The sequence below is a fragment of the Argopecten irradians genome, chromosome 6, assembly GCF_041381155.1.
Source record: "Argopecten irradians isolate NY chromosome 6, Ai_NY, whole genome shotgun sequence".
Classification (NCBI taxonomy): Eukaryota; Metazoa; Mollusca; class Bivalvia; order Pectinida; family Pectinidae; genus Argopecten; species Argopecten irradians.
In genome coordinates, this window is record NC_091139.1 from 19,831,746 (window position 1) to 19,848,919 (window position 17,174).

The window sequence follows — 17,174 nt, forward strand, 5'->3', positions numbered from 1 at the left end:
TATAACAGTTGAATGAAATAATCAGAAACGGAACAACATTTTTTGCCGTCAAGTTCATTTAAAAACACATTTTGATTACAAATAATGATAAAAGAAAAGAAAATCTAAAATGTTTTTGGTTGAAGTATAAAATTATTATATATTCAATGTATTTTAGAGCAGTTTGGTAACACAGGAGGCAGTAGATATGCAATTGCTCAACGTTTACTATTCGAATTGCAATGCCATACTACTACCACAGACTTCTTCAATGAGATTATTGATATGAAGCAATGTACTATTATTCCATCTGGCCAAGACTTACGCTACTATTGTTTGAGACAATTTACCACTGTTTGTCGTTGCAGAAAAAACAGCCCCTGACATGCTTTAAGATATGTTTATTTGAATTATTTTCTGTTGGACATGACTTAATGTAAACGACTACAATTTTCTTATTCTTGCTGTCAATGCACCAAATGCAGGTCATGTAAGAGCCATTTTGATATGGGTAGTTCACAATGATGCTGCTCATCGTTGAATGCTCAAAATTAACATCGAGTTAGAAAATTGCAATGAACTCTTCACTAAGGATGTGAAAAATTTAATGTGCCTAAGTGTTTCTATGGAAATCAATGTTTTTTCTGTTATGGTTCTCAATTAATCTTTTTTTAATAAAAGGTTTGGTATAATTTGATGGTTAAAATGCGTTTGATAATGACTATATTTATTCATTAATACAAATAATTCCAGGAAGTATCATATATGTACCAGGCCAGGCAATGATACTCTATCATATATTTCGTACAACGTAAGATCGTAATAGGACGCAACACGCCGAAGCGCGTCGGGCTTGCAACCGCTACAAACGTGATATGTGTTGACAGAATGTTTCGAAACGGCAAGACGTATAGCCTATCTGCAACAATCGTGATAAAACATAGAAAAAAAACGCAACAGCACGTTGCAAAAGTTGAAAGCACAGTGAGATTCCGAGGAACATGCTTGCTGCCCGTTCCACCACGGACCTTCTGCATGTTCTGTTACGGCCTCGTATGCACTGTTACGTTTTGTTGCGTAAATTCCGTTTTATTACGTCTTGTTACGTCACCATCTGTATCGTGACTGCCGTGGTAATTTTTTGACAGTTTAAAATCTGGCACTGCAGCTACGGTAATCATGGCCGCTCACGTTTGTCTATCACGTCCTTCTGCGTTGTCTCACGTTGTCTCGCGCTTACCACGATTTATCCACCTCCACCAACGGGACTGCCGTGGCCGCCGGGAACATGGTGTAAACCTAGCATTAAGAGTGCTGCCATGATCACGCGCTTAGTGCTCATTTGATGCTACATGTGTGCATTTTACCTACTTCGGAATTCCTAGTTTTCTTCTTAACTTTACTTTCAAAGAGTTATTAACTCTCTTTTATTATTTCATTATATCGACAGTCCTGTTTTCTTTTTTTTTTTTTTACACAATATTAAAATAAAAATGACTCACTGAATATGATCGCGTGATGAGCTATTTTAGCTACATAACGCACTGTGGGTATCAAATTAGCGTTTTAAACAACAAGATGGTTGAATAAAGACAGCCAGCAGCGTCATAATTATATGTGTAGTACGTCATCATTTTGATACATTGCAATTACACCGAAAGCTAGGTTTATCACTCCAGGCTTTAGCATGGAAGTAAATTGGATAGGGTATTCCCGATTGGTTACCGCTGTGAAAGTGATTAGATTTATATTATGAGTAATTTAATTGCTATATTTTAGCATGTCAAAGGAATTGATGATGGATCAAATTTTATTGATTTCATTACATAATTATCATTCACGTATCATTTGTAATAAAAAGTTGTCTTCTTTTATATTCTGTAAAGCATGTTGTAAAAATAAATGCGTGTCATACCATTATTTCCTCGAATACTGAGTTCACCTTTAGATAAAAACAAAAACAAAAAAAACCGACAGTTAATACATCTGGTAATTTGATAAATGTTTGGCCAAGGTAGAATTTGTTTTTAAATCCCAATCAATATGTACTTCAACTTCGCTAGCCAAGGGTATTAAGTCTGATTCTCTTCAAGAGAATCGCACTAGTACCCTTGGCTAGCGAAGTTGTATGTGCTCGTTAATCTGATTTCTTACTCCTATTGTTTCCGTCAAACCAGATGTGAATGACCGGTAATCCATGTGAACAATAAGGTATGTTTTAAAAAGTGTATAGTTAATAATCGAAGGAAGATTCATACATATCTCAATACGAATATTCCCTCTTCAGTTCGGATTTCTATGATGGGCATATTAATGTGTTAAATAAAAGATGTTACAATACATCGCGTAGCTCTATTAATGTGTTAAATAAAAGATGTTACAATACATCGCGTAGCTCTATTAATGTGTTAAATAAAAGATGTTACAATACATCGCGTAGCTCTATTAATAAAATCCTACTGTAGCTCTCCGTACAGGCTCTAATAAGTCTGTAGTTAGACTGAAATATTGGCTACATTTTTCGTGATCACTATAATCTCTGATTTGCCAGTAACATTAAAAGCTAATTTGGGAATAATGTACCATGCAAATGATGTTGTGTTTAACCTTCATTAAGAAATAGTAAGTCATTCACCCTCGATAACGAGTGCCGTTGCTTTACTTTGTGTTATCCCTTTTTTATCAATATCTAAAACAACATCGCCAATGAACTGACGCTGGCGACTCTTATTTTCTTCTATAAAATAATTCCATTCCTATCATTTTAGAAGTTCTTCCTTCATTTTTCAGCATTACGGTTTCAAAATTGACGAAGTGAAGTAATGGTAAGGTAGTTCGTTTAAATGGCAATTCATGGCAAGGTAATTGGTTTTAATGGCAATTCATGGTAAGGTAATTGGTGTTAATAGTGGATTAAAGGTAATTAGGTATTTGGTTTTAATTATAATGAGGAAAAACGGTATAAAGCTAGTATATTAATAATCCGAAATAAAAGGCCAAAATAAATTCAAAGTAAAATCAAAGTCATTTCTATGAAATATATATTCAGCCACTATAGGGCCTTCTTCAGTCCGAACGAACACTAACACAACGTGTTCGTCTACATGTTTGTTTACATCTATTGTGTGCAGGTTTTAATTATGATGTACAAATGTATGGTAAGGCAATTTTTTTAATAGTGGATAAATCGAATAAATCGGATATAGGAAGTTTAACTAATTCAGATATCTTAAATAAAGCTTAAAACATTTCCAATAAATATTAGTCGATCACCTATCCAATAAATATTTATCGATTACCATGTAAAGGCAAATTATCACAAGGATTATGGATGAAGAATCGAACAGCACTTATTAATACGATTTTATTAATTTATACATATATGTCAATAATGCTGTTGGCGAAAACAGGAAAGCGGAACTAAGCTTGCGAGGTCTTAGTAAATAAGCATCATTAGCCGGTACTGACCAGCCTGGACAAAAGTTCATCGGCTTTAAATCAAAGTCCAGAATCAAGGACAATGATATAGATAAGAATAGAGTGCACTAGTACTCTAAGCAGATACAAATAAGACATGAACTTAGATTTGATAATTCGTTACCAAAGATGATTATCATGGGAATCAACCTAAACTTGTGGGGAAGAAGGGGTCTTTTGAAGATTTAGATGATGTTTACGTCTAATAATTTCAGCAGATATCTGACAAAATGGTCATAATTATGGAAATCGGTATGTTCAGAAAGACTAATCTGGACATGGATCACGAGCTTGTGGATATGCGTGCTCAGCATATTTAGAGAGAGTTACTTGGATATTCAGAGATACTTACCTGGGGATGCAATTTAGAGACTTACCTGGGCATGGATCATAAGCTTGTGGATTAGCGTCATTAGCGGATAGGGGCCAGCAATGGTACTGGGTATTTGAGAATTGATGCCATGGCTTCGACCCTCTTAATAAACTGTAGACCTATAATATAAAGATATAAAACCTTAAACAGATGCGATACATTGTTTTCTCTCATACCTACACGTGTAATACTGGCAGGTCTAGGGCAATATACTCATGTCGCCTGAGGCTGTGTTTGCAATAAAGCCTCGTGACGTCACAGCGTTAACAAAATTACTATTTCTAGGTAATAATTCAATTTTGCTTGTTACGAGCATTTTCATTGGTTTAAAAATTTACTTTATCAGCCCATAAAGGAAAAAATGGCGTCGCCGTTTGTGACGTTGCTTCTGATTGGCTGAGATGACGGCGTAATGATTTCATAGACAAAAGAGTCCCAGAATGAATTTTGAGTATTGAAGAGATCATCTTTAGTAATTTGAATTATAAGGATTAATTTGAATAGATTTTTTATGTTATGGAGATATAACACAAAAATCTGAGTGTACTCTCATCATAAACCGCTTCGCGGTTTATTTAGAGTACACTCAGATTTTTGTGTTATATCTCCATAACATAAAAAATCTATTCAAGTTAATCCTTAACAATTTTAACATTTTTTTTTTAAGAAACTAGGCTAGATTTACTTTATAAGATACAAACAACGGGAAATGAGTTGGAAAAAATCATATATGGAGAATTGACTTGCAGTCCCGTTTTCTTTCGAATTGATTTCAAAATTGCGGAAAATCATAGTAGTAAAATTGCAATAAAACGTCGAGGTGTGAAAAAACCTCTTTCATACGTGAATATGAAGGATAGGGAGGCTACCCTCGGGAAGCCTCGGGTTTTACGACATTTTGTGACCCTCGGGTAGAATATCCCTATCCTTCATATCCACATATGAAAGAGTCTTATATTATATCACTTTAATTGAGTTCTTTATCTAGAATGAAAATTTAAGTTACAATAGTTCATAGTAGGTGAAGTTTATACAACATGTCATACATCCGATAAATTTCGCGGGAATGATATCATTGCAATCCGCTGGAAATTAATGTACTACACGCTATATATATTAAAATATTATATTCTTATAACTACCTTTTCTTTATTTTCATACTAAATCCTATTTTCTGATTGGCCGATATTTATCTTTGTACCTTTAGGAAGAAAAAAATCTAAGAATGGCGCGAGAACCAGACGTTATCATGATTCATATATTTCGACGTTGCGTATTGATTTGGAAAAATGATCCTTTGGAAAATCACTGAAATCAAACGAATTTTAATCTATAAAGTAGTCTGAAAATTTGATTATAATCATTCATGTTACTATTTTGCAATTTAATCTGGGTATGAAGTAAATTTTGTTTTGCGAACTTTTGTGAGAATCCGCTCTAATTGATCATTTTAATGTATGTCTACGAAAAACCAGAAAAACGGTTCGGATCAGTTTGTTAATGATGACGTCAGTGTTTGAGGAAGTCAACTATCAGAGCTGGTGTACATGTATAGTAGGGATCTGTATTTAATATCTATTTACATCAACAACTTACATGGATAAAATCAGGAGATATATAAATCATACCGTATGGAGTTTTTGTCTATGTTAACGCCATATTAATTTGTTAATTTATAGGAGATTTCAGAAAAGATGGCGATGACGTCACACAAAGGTACATCCGGGCGCTCAAAGGTACAACTCCGTATATCTACACATAAACATAGAGGGAAAACAGCCGCTTGCGATGTTTGTTTACATTTTATTGTAATAAATAGTACGACAATCCGAGAACTATTGCGTTATTTTAATTATAAAAAGGGTAAATAAATATATTTAACAATAATATTTAGATATAAACATCAGGTATTTATATATTTTACTCCGTTTATACTCAATTTTCTACCGCCACGAGAAAAAAACACGGTCGTCATTAGACCTTATATAAACATTGACAGAAGTTACAAAATTGACAGAAACTACAAATTAAATTCCAAGTTTCCCCAAATATTATACTGATATTTTAATAAGCAATTACTGTTTTCCAAGTCTTACTTGGTAAAACACCTTACGATGTGTGATTATGACCAAATTAAAATTTGCCTTCGTAGATACCCCAAGCGCACTGCAGCCATTACGTACAGTACTGCCGAGATCCCGAATTTCGTCATTTTTCATAGTCACAAAATTATGTATTCTGGTTAACTTTTTCGTCAGAAATTTTGGAATTTAGTTTATAACATTCAAATGAGTCATTTTATAGTTACTTTTAATCATGTTTTTAAACAAAACTTCGAGTATTTTAGGATTCTCGAAGCCGTGCGCAATGTGTCCTGGTCGGCATTTATAGTAATTACGATCTACATTGTATCTATATTCATAAATCTAAATGTAGTCTATCTAACATGTATTCAAATTATTTAAAAGTAATATCACCTCAATTTGGGACTTCACATAACGGCACATGGAATAAAAGTGATTAAAAAAAAAAAAAAAAAATAAACTCATGAAATTGAACGATTTCACTATTTTATTTTTCGAGATATCGGCAGCCATACTGTACGTCTACGTACACATACATGTATATCTTCATTTATGTGTAACGGTAGTTTATGCCATTCATTTAAAATAATATATACATGAGAAATAACGAAATATATATTTTTTACAAGTACTTATTGAGATATGTGTTGGTAATTATGTATAAATATTATTAATTTCCCAACTATCTACCAGCGAAGCCATGCACGAGCGGCCGTGGTCTGGCCAGGTGGTTCACATTTCGTTATATTTATATTAAATGTTATGGACAGATTTTTCGTGTATAACAGAAATATGATACATTGAAATCAATTATCTATTCATAACTTTTTCACAACATGGATTTCTACGTGTGAACAAAAAGCGGGTACGTGTGACGGCCGGCACCGCTTCGCAAGCTGGCTTCAACACTAAATCTAAACAAATATATTTAGCAATAAACAATTGTAAATAGAAATGTCTGTAACCTCTGAAACAATAAGAAACTATTTTGAAATCAGAATTTGCAAGTATGAAAGTGTATACTTTTGTCAACGTATCGATTGTGTATCAGGGATGTACGTATCTGTTATTGTTTTTATTAGTCGCCATACCGTGTTTGTACCTTTGAGGACCCGGATGTAAACTTTCTGTGACGTCACGCCATCTTTTCTGAAATCTCCTTATTCCTTTATTGCAATTTTAAGAATTTCGCAATACAAATTGTCGAAATAATATCAAATTCAATTATATTGATAGGAAATTCCTTGTTAGTATATTTTTATTCTGTGATTGTTAATCTTCTTTTGAAATGGAAATTGGGAGATTTTAGTAACCGCGAAAAAAAGTTAGTGTGCAGTATCTCATCATTTTTATGTATCATGTTATATCATGTATTATACAGAAACGCTTATTTCATTCCAAAATGTATATTATATATTTATCTTTTATTTTTGTAACTAAATTAGCGTGGAACTCTAGTTATTTATAGTATACAATGTACTAAGTATCGTATTTATTCTGTGGTGTTTCATTCCTTAATGTATTTTATATAATTATCTTTTATTTTAATTTTTTTTGTGTAACTAAAGTTGTGTGAAACACTAGTTATTTATAGTATACAATGTACTAAGTATCGTATTTATTCTGTGGTTTTTCGTTTTAACGTGATTAATGTAGTAATGTTTGTTCGATTTTTCACCTAACCTTTATTTTATACTGACAACTGTGATAGGTCGGGTCATGTAAACAAAATTTCTACAGATATATGAACTCGAAAGGTAAACATTATTGAAGTATCGTATTATTTGTTATACATGATATATTTATATATTATTTTAAAAATATGCGTAAACATGTTTAGATTATAGTGGATGGCGAAACGGATAGGTGATGAATTACAAATCATTGTTCCTATAATCCATTTTACGTGACAGAACATTTTTCATTCAAATGTGACATAGTTTTTGATGAAATTTAATTCTATATTTTTTTTACGATAAAGAAAACATTCTGAACACACACACACGTGCGCATATATATTTACAGAGTTGCGGTTGCAACGCTAAAAATCATCATACATAGGTAGGACGCAATCGCATGAATTATTTTTTTAAATGTTAATATGTGACAAAGACGACATTCGGAAAGCGTCATTAATGAAATTTGTCATGCAGGCATAGAGTTGGTTACGAAATCAGAAACCAGTCCTGGTATTCGTTTCAGTCCGTTATATATACAGAACTAAATACCAGATCCGAGTTCTGTTTAAGCTCACACTTTCGTATCATTGATAAAGATCCTTACGGGCAAAAAAAATTGTTATTGAACTTGAAGCCTGCACGAACAATTAAGCACAGTTATATTTGCTATAACGCTGACCCCTACACCCGAGTTCCATGATAGTTAAACTGGGTCTGGTTCCTAGTTCCGTATAATTTAAACAGTATTTAAGACTGGTTACTAGTTCCATTCAATTAAAATAGTATTTAAGGTCTGGTTCCTAGTTCCATTTATTTAAATAGTATTTAGTCTGTATGTATTTAGGTCTGTATCCTAGTTCCATTTTATTTAAATAGTATTTAGGTCTGTATCCTAGTTCCATTTAATTTAAATAGTATTTAGGTCTGTATCCTAGTTCCATTTAATTTAAATAGTATTTAGGTCTGTATCCTAGTTCCATTTAATTTAAACAGTATTAAGGCCTAGTTCCTAGTTCCATTTAATTCAAACAGTATTTAGGCCTGGTTCCTATACTAGTTCTGTTTGACCCAAAGACCATACGGACGTTCGCATAATATACGAATTGTAGTACACTATAAACATTATGATACTAAGAGTTAGGGTCAGAGTTAGAGTTTAAGTATGTTAGTATGTTTAAAATAAAATAAATAAGAGTAATGTATACATATTTTAATGAAAGTAACAAATCAGTACAGTAACTTGGAAATAGTATGATTGAAGATAAATGTAAATAAAGGAACGTGTTTAAGTTTTACTGCCAGTAATCTTACCCATGTAAGTACATGTAATAGTTAAAACTGGCGGTATATCCGTGTGTGGTGTCTGATGAGCATTTTTGGAATTCATGAGGAGATCGGTTTGGACACTTTGAGGGCATCGATCATGTGTTATGTTTCAATCATCAATTAAGTTGTTACGTAGACTTGATTTAACCTAGATATGTTAAGTGGATGTTATCCGTCGATCATGTACCAAGTGTCAAGCATTTGTCTCCAAGACGCATGGTTTTTGTTAGTTGTATATTTTTTTCAGTAGTTTCCAATCTCCATATAAGTATTTTTTTTGTTCTTTTATAATTTTCAGCTTGTATTTCGATTAGTATTTTCTCTGTCGATCTGTCGATATTTGTGACTGCGTGACCAGTATGCGAAAATCTACACATTCGTCAATATTCGAAAATATCAATCTCTGTGTAATTACTTCACGGTAAAAAATGCTGACAGTACCCTTTATTCTTAAGGCCAAACCCAAGTTGACCTAGACTGACTTGGATTGATTTAGAAGGTAATTCTGACTAAAGTAGATTGTTCATATTCCTTCGGAGCAAATGGTCTCATTATCTTAAAACATATTGATTTATTTGTTGTTAGTGCGTACCGTTGTAAAATAAATTTTGTGTTTGGATTTTGACTTTGATATTATGTCGGTAGGCTTTTGCTAAGTCACAACCTCAAAATGAGTTATGGCGGGATCACAAACACTAATTGGCATACCATTCCTAAGCGCAACGGACTTCCTGTAACTACAATTAGGAGTGCAATGGTTAGAGACCGAAAGGTTGTTATTCTAGTTCTTTGGTTAGATTGATTACATTGTATTCCTGGTGGTGGTATTTGAATTGAAATAATTCGACTAAAATGGAAGAGTCAGTTATGTTACAAGTTGTTATTATTGGCGTTCATGAAAAAACATTCGACCCATTGAATGAGTTTACTTGATACTATCGAACTAACATTTATGAAGATAATTGTTTTCCCTTTATTGTTATTATTTGTAAGCTATTGTTTGATTTGCCTCGGAAATGGTTCTGGAACATTTTACTGACTTCACCATGCCTTTAACCTACACAAATTATCGTCTAACGTATGCCAAGCTCAGATAGATTTTCAGTTAAATGATGTAATCCTAGAAGCCTGAATCACTTGCTTTGTATAAGGTTAATTCAAATTGATGTACATGTAGTTAGACTGAGGTTTATACTAAGATACAATACCTAATGTACTATATTTAGCATACCTTTTAGAATTGACCTGTATCTCAGTATAAGTACGTTATGAATTCCCAAATGATATATACTATGACGGTGTACTACCACGCACCATGGTAGAAACATCCTACATATCTCAGTAACGTTACATATTTTATATATTGAAATGCTGAGAGAATCAATATCAACTATTTGTTTATCAGCCTTATAAATCCCTCAGCAGTGGGATGAACTGTCACTATCCAGATTTCAGTTTAGATTGTGAGTTTAACAGGATTGGATATAGCTTATGTGGCAAGTGTTTGTTTATTCCAGAGAACGCTTTTACTTTCGAGCCACATTGTTTTGATTTCAGGAGTTGGCGAGTAATTTTATTGGCCATCGTTTAAAGATTGTCATCATTTGTTGATTTGTTTAAATCAATTTTTTGATTATAGAGACATAAAACTCTATCAGTTCATCCATAAAGAAATGCTTATGTTAAAAATAAGTTGAATATGTTGAATGAATTTCATCTGATGTGACATCAATCATTTGTATCATTTTGAGATATGAACACGAAAAAATATATAGGTCGTCACTTAAAGGCCCACTACTTTTCCGATACGGCTTTATTTTTTTTAAATGGGAATGTTAAACGAGGCCGATAATTTTGTAGAGTCGCAAAAGTTATTAACTCACCGTTAATACTACATATATCATCACCTTCTGAACAATTTATTTAAAATAAATAAAATGTAAATTTTCATAACGTGGGTCGTCTTATGTTTCACGCCGTCGTCCCAAATACTGCACAGCAGTTGACTATCACTGCACCAGACGGCAAAATAGCGAAATAACTATCAACTGTTTTTATATATTACGCGTCTTAGTCATCGGTGTATATTTCCTGATGTTCTTAATGGTTTTAGAAACCTTTATATTTTGCTCCGTAAAGGTAGTGGGCCTTTAAAAAGAAAATATTAGTGTACGCATAATTAATTAATTAATCTTAAGTATTTGAATCAAAATTATCCTGCTTCAATGGAAGATTGTTATTACACATTGTTATTATTACCGTTTCAGCCCAATGTAATACATTCAATGTGTGAGATACATTTCAACCGATACAGACTTACGAATGTTATTTTCATAATAGTAAAAAAACTGTTCAAAATGTAAACAAAAAAGTTAGAGATAACTCTTTAAGTAAAGACAACATGCGACATGATTCTCGGGATTCTCTGTTTCATCATTCTAATGAGCTTTATATATATTACATTGTATAATGATAGGAACTGATAAATGAAGAAATTGCGCTAAGTGAGGTGTTTCACTGCTCGAGAAGGACCTCATGCTTACAAAGATTCATTGATACTGGATTTATGATCCTATCTGTATCATAAAACGTCTTTGTTACCGATTTTTATGACCAAACAACAATGTTCGTATGCACTAATAAACGGTCAGGATGACTGTGATAAAATGAGTATGATTGGTCCGGAATCAGTGTACTTAATCTGTGACCAAACACATTCAGCAAGTACAAAGGTCATAAAGGCAAATTACCCCGATACTCTCTTGACTCCTGAAACCATTCGTTTGATTTTTGTTGTAATTAACTGAACTTTATTCGGTTTCTGAAAATATGCATGCACATAAATTCTCTACCAATGGTCCTTCCCAAGTTGTTATAAAAGTTAGAGTCATAGTAATTGGCACGAGACTTCATTTAATGATCATTATTTTACTGGATACGAGTCTGCTTTTGCTTTGTTGTCATAATCATGGCACGGAGATAGTTTTGTCCTTTTGACAGAATATGGTCATGTGAGTATGCTCCATTTTATTGGAAAACCAGAGTACCAGGAGAAAATTTTACTGACAAATGGCCAGAGCATGCCGACTGAATGACGTTGGCCTTACAGCTCAAGACTAATAATGAAACATATCGATAGTCCCCCTAACATTTAAAAATAATGATGCGGATTGATTGAAAATTGGAAAATCAATGAATGTGGTTTAGACAGCTATTCAATAAACAGAGTTTCCACATTGGTGTTTGTTTCTCTTGTAGAACAAATAATAAGTATTCCTCTATGTTATACAGACAGTTATTCAATATGGAGAAGGTTAGCACAGTAATTTGATGATGGTAATTGCTAAAAAAATCCTATATACAAATGCTAACACACCCAAAGAAACAAATGACACTATGCTTACCCTATTTAACGTTTTAAGGTTTAGGACCTCGTTTAAACTAGAGATTTTTTATGCTTATATATCACTTGTTAAGTGTACTTGAACCTAACTTAGTTGACTTAAAGTGTCTATGCTTCCGTCCTAACCTTAGATATTACTATTGAGTCGTAGATTGTTGTGTTGTTTCAAAACAATATACGTTTTTTGTTCCACAGGTTTAAAATACATATTTTTGTCACCAAAAAACCATGCCATATGCCATTAGTAGCGATGATGTGACCGGATTAGACTTTACATAGGCAAACACATCGAGTCCTTTTTTTACCCTAATTAAAATAAATAAAATACAATACACCATTACATACAAATGTGTTTCTAAATAAAAAGTCGTTTAAACTTCTTATCCATACTTCAAGTATTTTATTTTAGTTTTACTCTTATTAAATTTTCAATAGTTTTTGCCCTTATCACCTCTGACGAGACCTAGATGAATATTCAACCGTATTGTGACGTTATGATAGTTAACGCTGTTTAATATCTTGTAAGTCTTGTGTGTAGTTCATCTAAGCAATCTTTTACCATTCATTGTATAAGAATGTATTTGACAAATTCTTGACAAGAAATCTGTTTAGAAAAGCGTTATTATCCTACACGTAGTTATACTGATAATCTTTCTATTACCTACTTTCAATGTATCTTTTTACATAAATGTTCCTATATCCTTTTCGTAATAAGCTAAATACAATACAAACATGATAATGATATCCAAGAAATAGCTTGCAACGAGCTTCTCTGAAAAAAAACCATGATAATGATATCCAAGAAATAGCTTGCAACGAGCTTCTCTGAAAAAAAGAAGATTTATTTAAAAATTGACAATAAAACTAAAATCAGCAAAGGCAATTACGATGTAATTAGGTTATCGTGTTATTGTTTTACAGTTCAAAGTAGGTGGCCTAATGTGGCTATTTATTGCTCCATTATGTAATGTTTGTTGTACGTCTATAAGTGGGCGATAAACTAATACATAGATTTATTATTTATATTTTATACTTTTTAAATGTTTCCCTTTAAAATACATTACATCACAATTGATTGCGTAGATTTTTTTCGCTGGCAGGGGTCTCATGCATCAAATTTCCACTCGCGAACACTTTTATATTTTGCAGTAAATGACAAGTTTATAATATGAAATACATGACAATGAATATTAACTTTCGAAAATAAACAAGTCAGCCGGCCTGTCTCGTGAGACACTTAATTACAGGTTGAAATCATCAAGATTTAAAAAAATACAGGTACAAAATGAAAGCAATCACTATGAATTAATAGTTAAACATCTATACACGTATTTATGATATTTCAAAATGTCACCTTTAACTAAAATTAGATCATTGACTACGTGATACCATTGCGCATGGTAAAATACGTGATAGTGAAAAACAGGGTAAACAGCTACTATAAAGACTGTCATACGCTAACACGGAGAAAATCATAAAAAGTGACAGGTAAAATATGTTATCTTGGAAATATAAACACTGGATATGTATTGGGCAAAGTAATCCTAAACGAGATGATAAAATAGATTGACATTTTTTCAAAGCACGCATGATACAGATATAATATAGGGAAATACTAGAAAACAATAAAAACAAATATTATGATATGTTTTATTGTTAATCCTATATCATGTGACCATGTTTGCTTTATGTGTGTTATGATGAAGACTTGAAAATTCGATAACTATTTTTATTACTTCTTCGTCCAAAATGCATCAAATTTAAAGAAACAAATTAATATATAAATGAATAAATAATAATAAAATAATCATAAACATATAGAAGAAAATCTCCGATGAAAATGGGACTATATCAAATGACATCACACTATTAACAGAGAACATTTGTACCTCATAGTATCTGATTACTTTAATGGTGATTATAAACTAATGAAAATATGACAAAAATTAAAAATGTATTTATTATATAAAATGATTTTGTGTGTGGAATAAATACATATTCAACTTACCAGGAACACTAAAAATCTGTAATCCATTGTCAATCACGTGATTTGTCTCCGGATGTCATTGTTCCGTGAGTTAATCCCGTTTTATTGAAGCATGTCTTCAGCAAATCAGAACCTCCTAAACAAAACATATATCAGGAACTTCTTAAAAATCCATGTCAGAGTCTAGCATCACACTGCCATAGACCATGTCTTGCTTTGATTTCTAAAAACCCGATAGGCATTAATACATATTATATCTGGTGTATGTATTTTATCACTGGCCCGTGGAGAGATATCACCCAGTACTGAGCTGTGTTGTTTTACAGTCTGGGACAATGGACCACGTTTTACAATAGAGCTGACAACCGCGCGGGTATGTAGTAAAATATCAGCGGATCAGCTTCTCATAGTCTTGGTCCAGCAGATCAATAACTCCATCAGTTTACCTGTGCAGACACACACGGATTACTATAGACCATAGCATTTGCTTTAATGAATTTTAATAATTCATTTAATAATTTAAATCTATCAATGGAATATTATTATTGCATCAAATAGTTATTCCAATCGACTTTTGCGTTAAAATTTAAATTATGTTTAATGATTGATTTTTTTACGTTATTACTTACGGTTTAATACCAAAATGTCCAATATACCACCACGTTGTAAAGATGTGTTTTACTAACACACCAAATTAAAGCCGACAGCTACCTATATATATAACTATCTAACTGGAAACAAATCAGTAGTCAATTAGCGTCAGCAATTAAACCATTAAACGGAAACAAAGGCAATGTTTTACATAGTAAAACCTTCTAAACACTTCTCTGACGTTTTACATAGTTCATTAAAGGAAAATAATTACATTTTTATTTGGTTCCATCTTTTATCATAAGTACTGATGAATGTTTTCAACAAAAATGTCACAGAATCGACCTGTTTCATTGACAAATGAACTGACACCAGTATTATGCCAAAGAGAAGTGTTCCATTGTAGATCGATAGCTTACGATATGTATTCCTGTAGAAGTCAGAAATACAGACTTGTATACATATGTTTACATAAGGTTGCTGTGGATATTCTTTCGGATCGACATTTATCATAGTATTGAGTGTTTACACAACACATGGACATGTCACATGTGACTGATTTCTGATAACAATGATGCCAGTAAAAAATAGAAAGTGAAATAAAACAAATTGTATCGTATATGCCATAGGTATGTTAATCAAACAGAAGTAAGCACCTGATATAGACAACAGTAAAATAGGGTAATTTGACTCCGAGCTGGACATTTCTTGACCACATTCTATAATATCACTAATGATTGTATACACGTTATGGGGTCCCATTTCATTGCCATGGGAATATTCTCCTTTGTTCAGTTTGTTCAGCCACACAGATAAATTAAACATGTTTTATAAATTAATGAATATGTAATTAAAATAAAAAGAAAAATTATATAGAGAATTGTGTTAACACAATGGGAGTGCTAAGCAAACAGTTCTAGTATTTTTTGGATCACACGAAATGTTTCTAGGATTTTGTTTCTTTCAAAAAACGTTACATTTCGTATCTTTTATTGGAAACTCCTTACTTTAGCGGACCTAACAGTTTTTTGTACATGTCTGTTATTAGAGACATAAAGTTATTTGTATATCTAAATGTCACATTTGTCCTATAAAATCAGTTAATTACATTTCCTTAAATGGATTGGTTTGGTTTTGTTAATTACATTTATGTCCTATTAATAGCCAGGGTCATGTTAGGACGACCTCCCATGTATGCGGTGTGTTGCATGTTTGAATTACCTGGTTTGTGTTTTTGGAGACTGCGGCTGAAGGTAAAATATTACCTCTATGTTAATCCATTGCTAATGTAAATGTCCCTATTGTTTATTGTTTATCTTTATCCATATTTGACTAAGACTTGTATGTCAGATGTCACCGATGAAGCGGCAGACGCTTTCACTTCCGCATCACCTGGTAAATTTCTTCTTATTTTAAATATACCTTGCCATCTTTTAATCAACTAATTGTTTTTTATTTGCGTATTTTTGTTATCATTTTGGTATTTGGCAGGAAGTGAAGCTTCGAAAACACTAAAGGTCCGATTATGTATCATCTGTAAATTATGGTGTCTCTACGGATGTTATATTTTTATCCAGATATTTTCCCCTATTGTATTTTTAATACTGTGCACAAATGATGATGACAATACGCATATGGCTGATCAATGATACGCCGTGCAAAACATATCACGATTGTTTTCAGATCCAGGAATTTTTTGTACTCCTTAACCACACGAATGTTATGTAAATATACCGATATTCCCTACAGAAATGCATGGGAATACATGTTAAGTCTGTCGTTAAATAAAATTTTAGGATTTCGTGCATCCTCAGTGAAATTATCAATCAAATATTTCACGTGTTGTTTTCCTTTATTTACTTCTTTTCATTTTATTGCTTTGCATGTAAACAGCAATACGTGACTTGTAAATTACTGAAGGTATTGTCGGTAATTCAAGTGGCATTGGCAATGAGTCACATTGCAGTATTGCTTTAAGGAAAAAACCCCAGATGAATGTTTCGAGATTTCGAAAATGTCATTCATATCACCTCTATGTCAAAGCTGGTGTACAAATATGAATTTAGAAATCTTATCATTAGAATTGATGGGCGACTCCACAATCTCATTTAATTTCCTTCAGGTAGTCGAGTTTAGATATCCCAGAGTTCATTGTAGACACCCTGATGAAAGTAAAAATAAGGAATGATAACTCTGGTGAAGATTGTAGCAGATGGGACAAAATTTTGTTAGTTTACACTTTTACACTTTAGTTTTTAAACTATCTATACAGAGA

The 17,174-nt window shown here is 32.5% G+C and overlaps 1 protein-coding gene across 1 annotated transcript in view; it reads right to left on the bottom strand.

The window, feature by feature from the left end:
• LOC138325261 (atrial natriuretic peptide receptor 1-like) overlaps positions 1-14,705 on the bottom strand; it is a 35,240-nt gene extending 20,535 nt beyond the window's left edge. Inside the window, exons 1-2 of the mRNA XM_069270790.1 lie at positions 14,330-14,705; positions 3,834-3,948 (exon numbers count right to left, since the gene is read on the bottom strand). Of these exons, the coding sequence (XP_069126891.1) occupies positions 3,834-3,948; positions 14,330-14,356 (142 nt within the window). The 5' untranslated portion in view covers positions 14,357-14,705. The remainder of the gene's footprint in view (positions 1-3,833; positions 3,949-14,329) is intronic.
• Between the last annotated feature and the right edge of the window lie 2,469 nt (positions 14,706-17,174).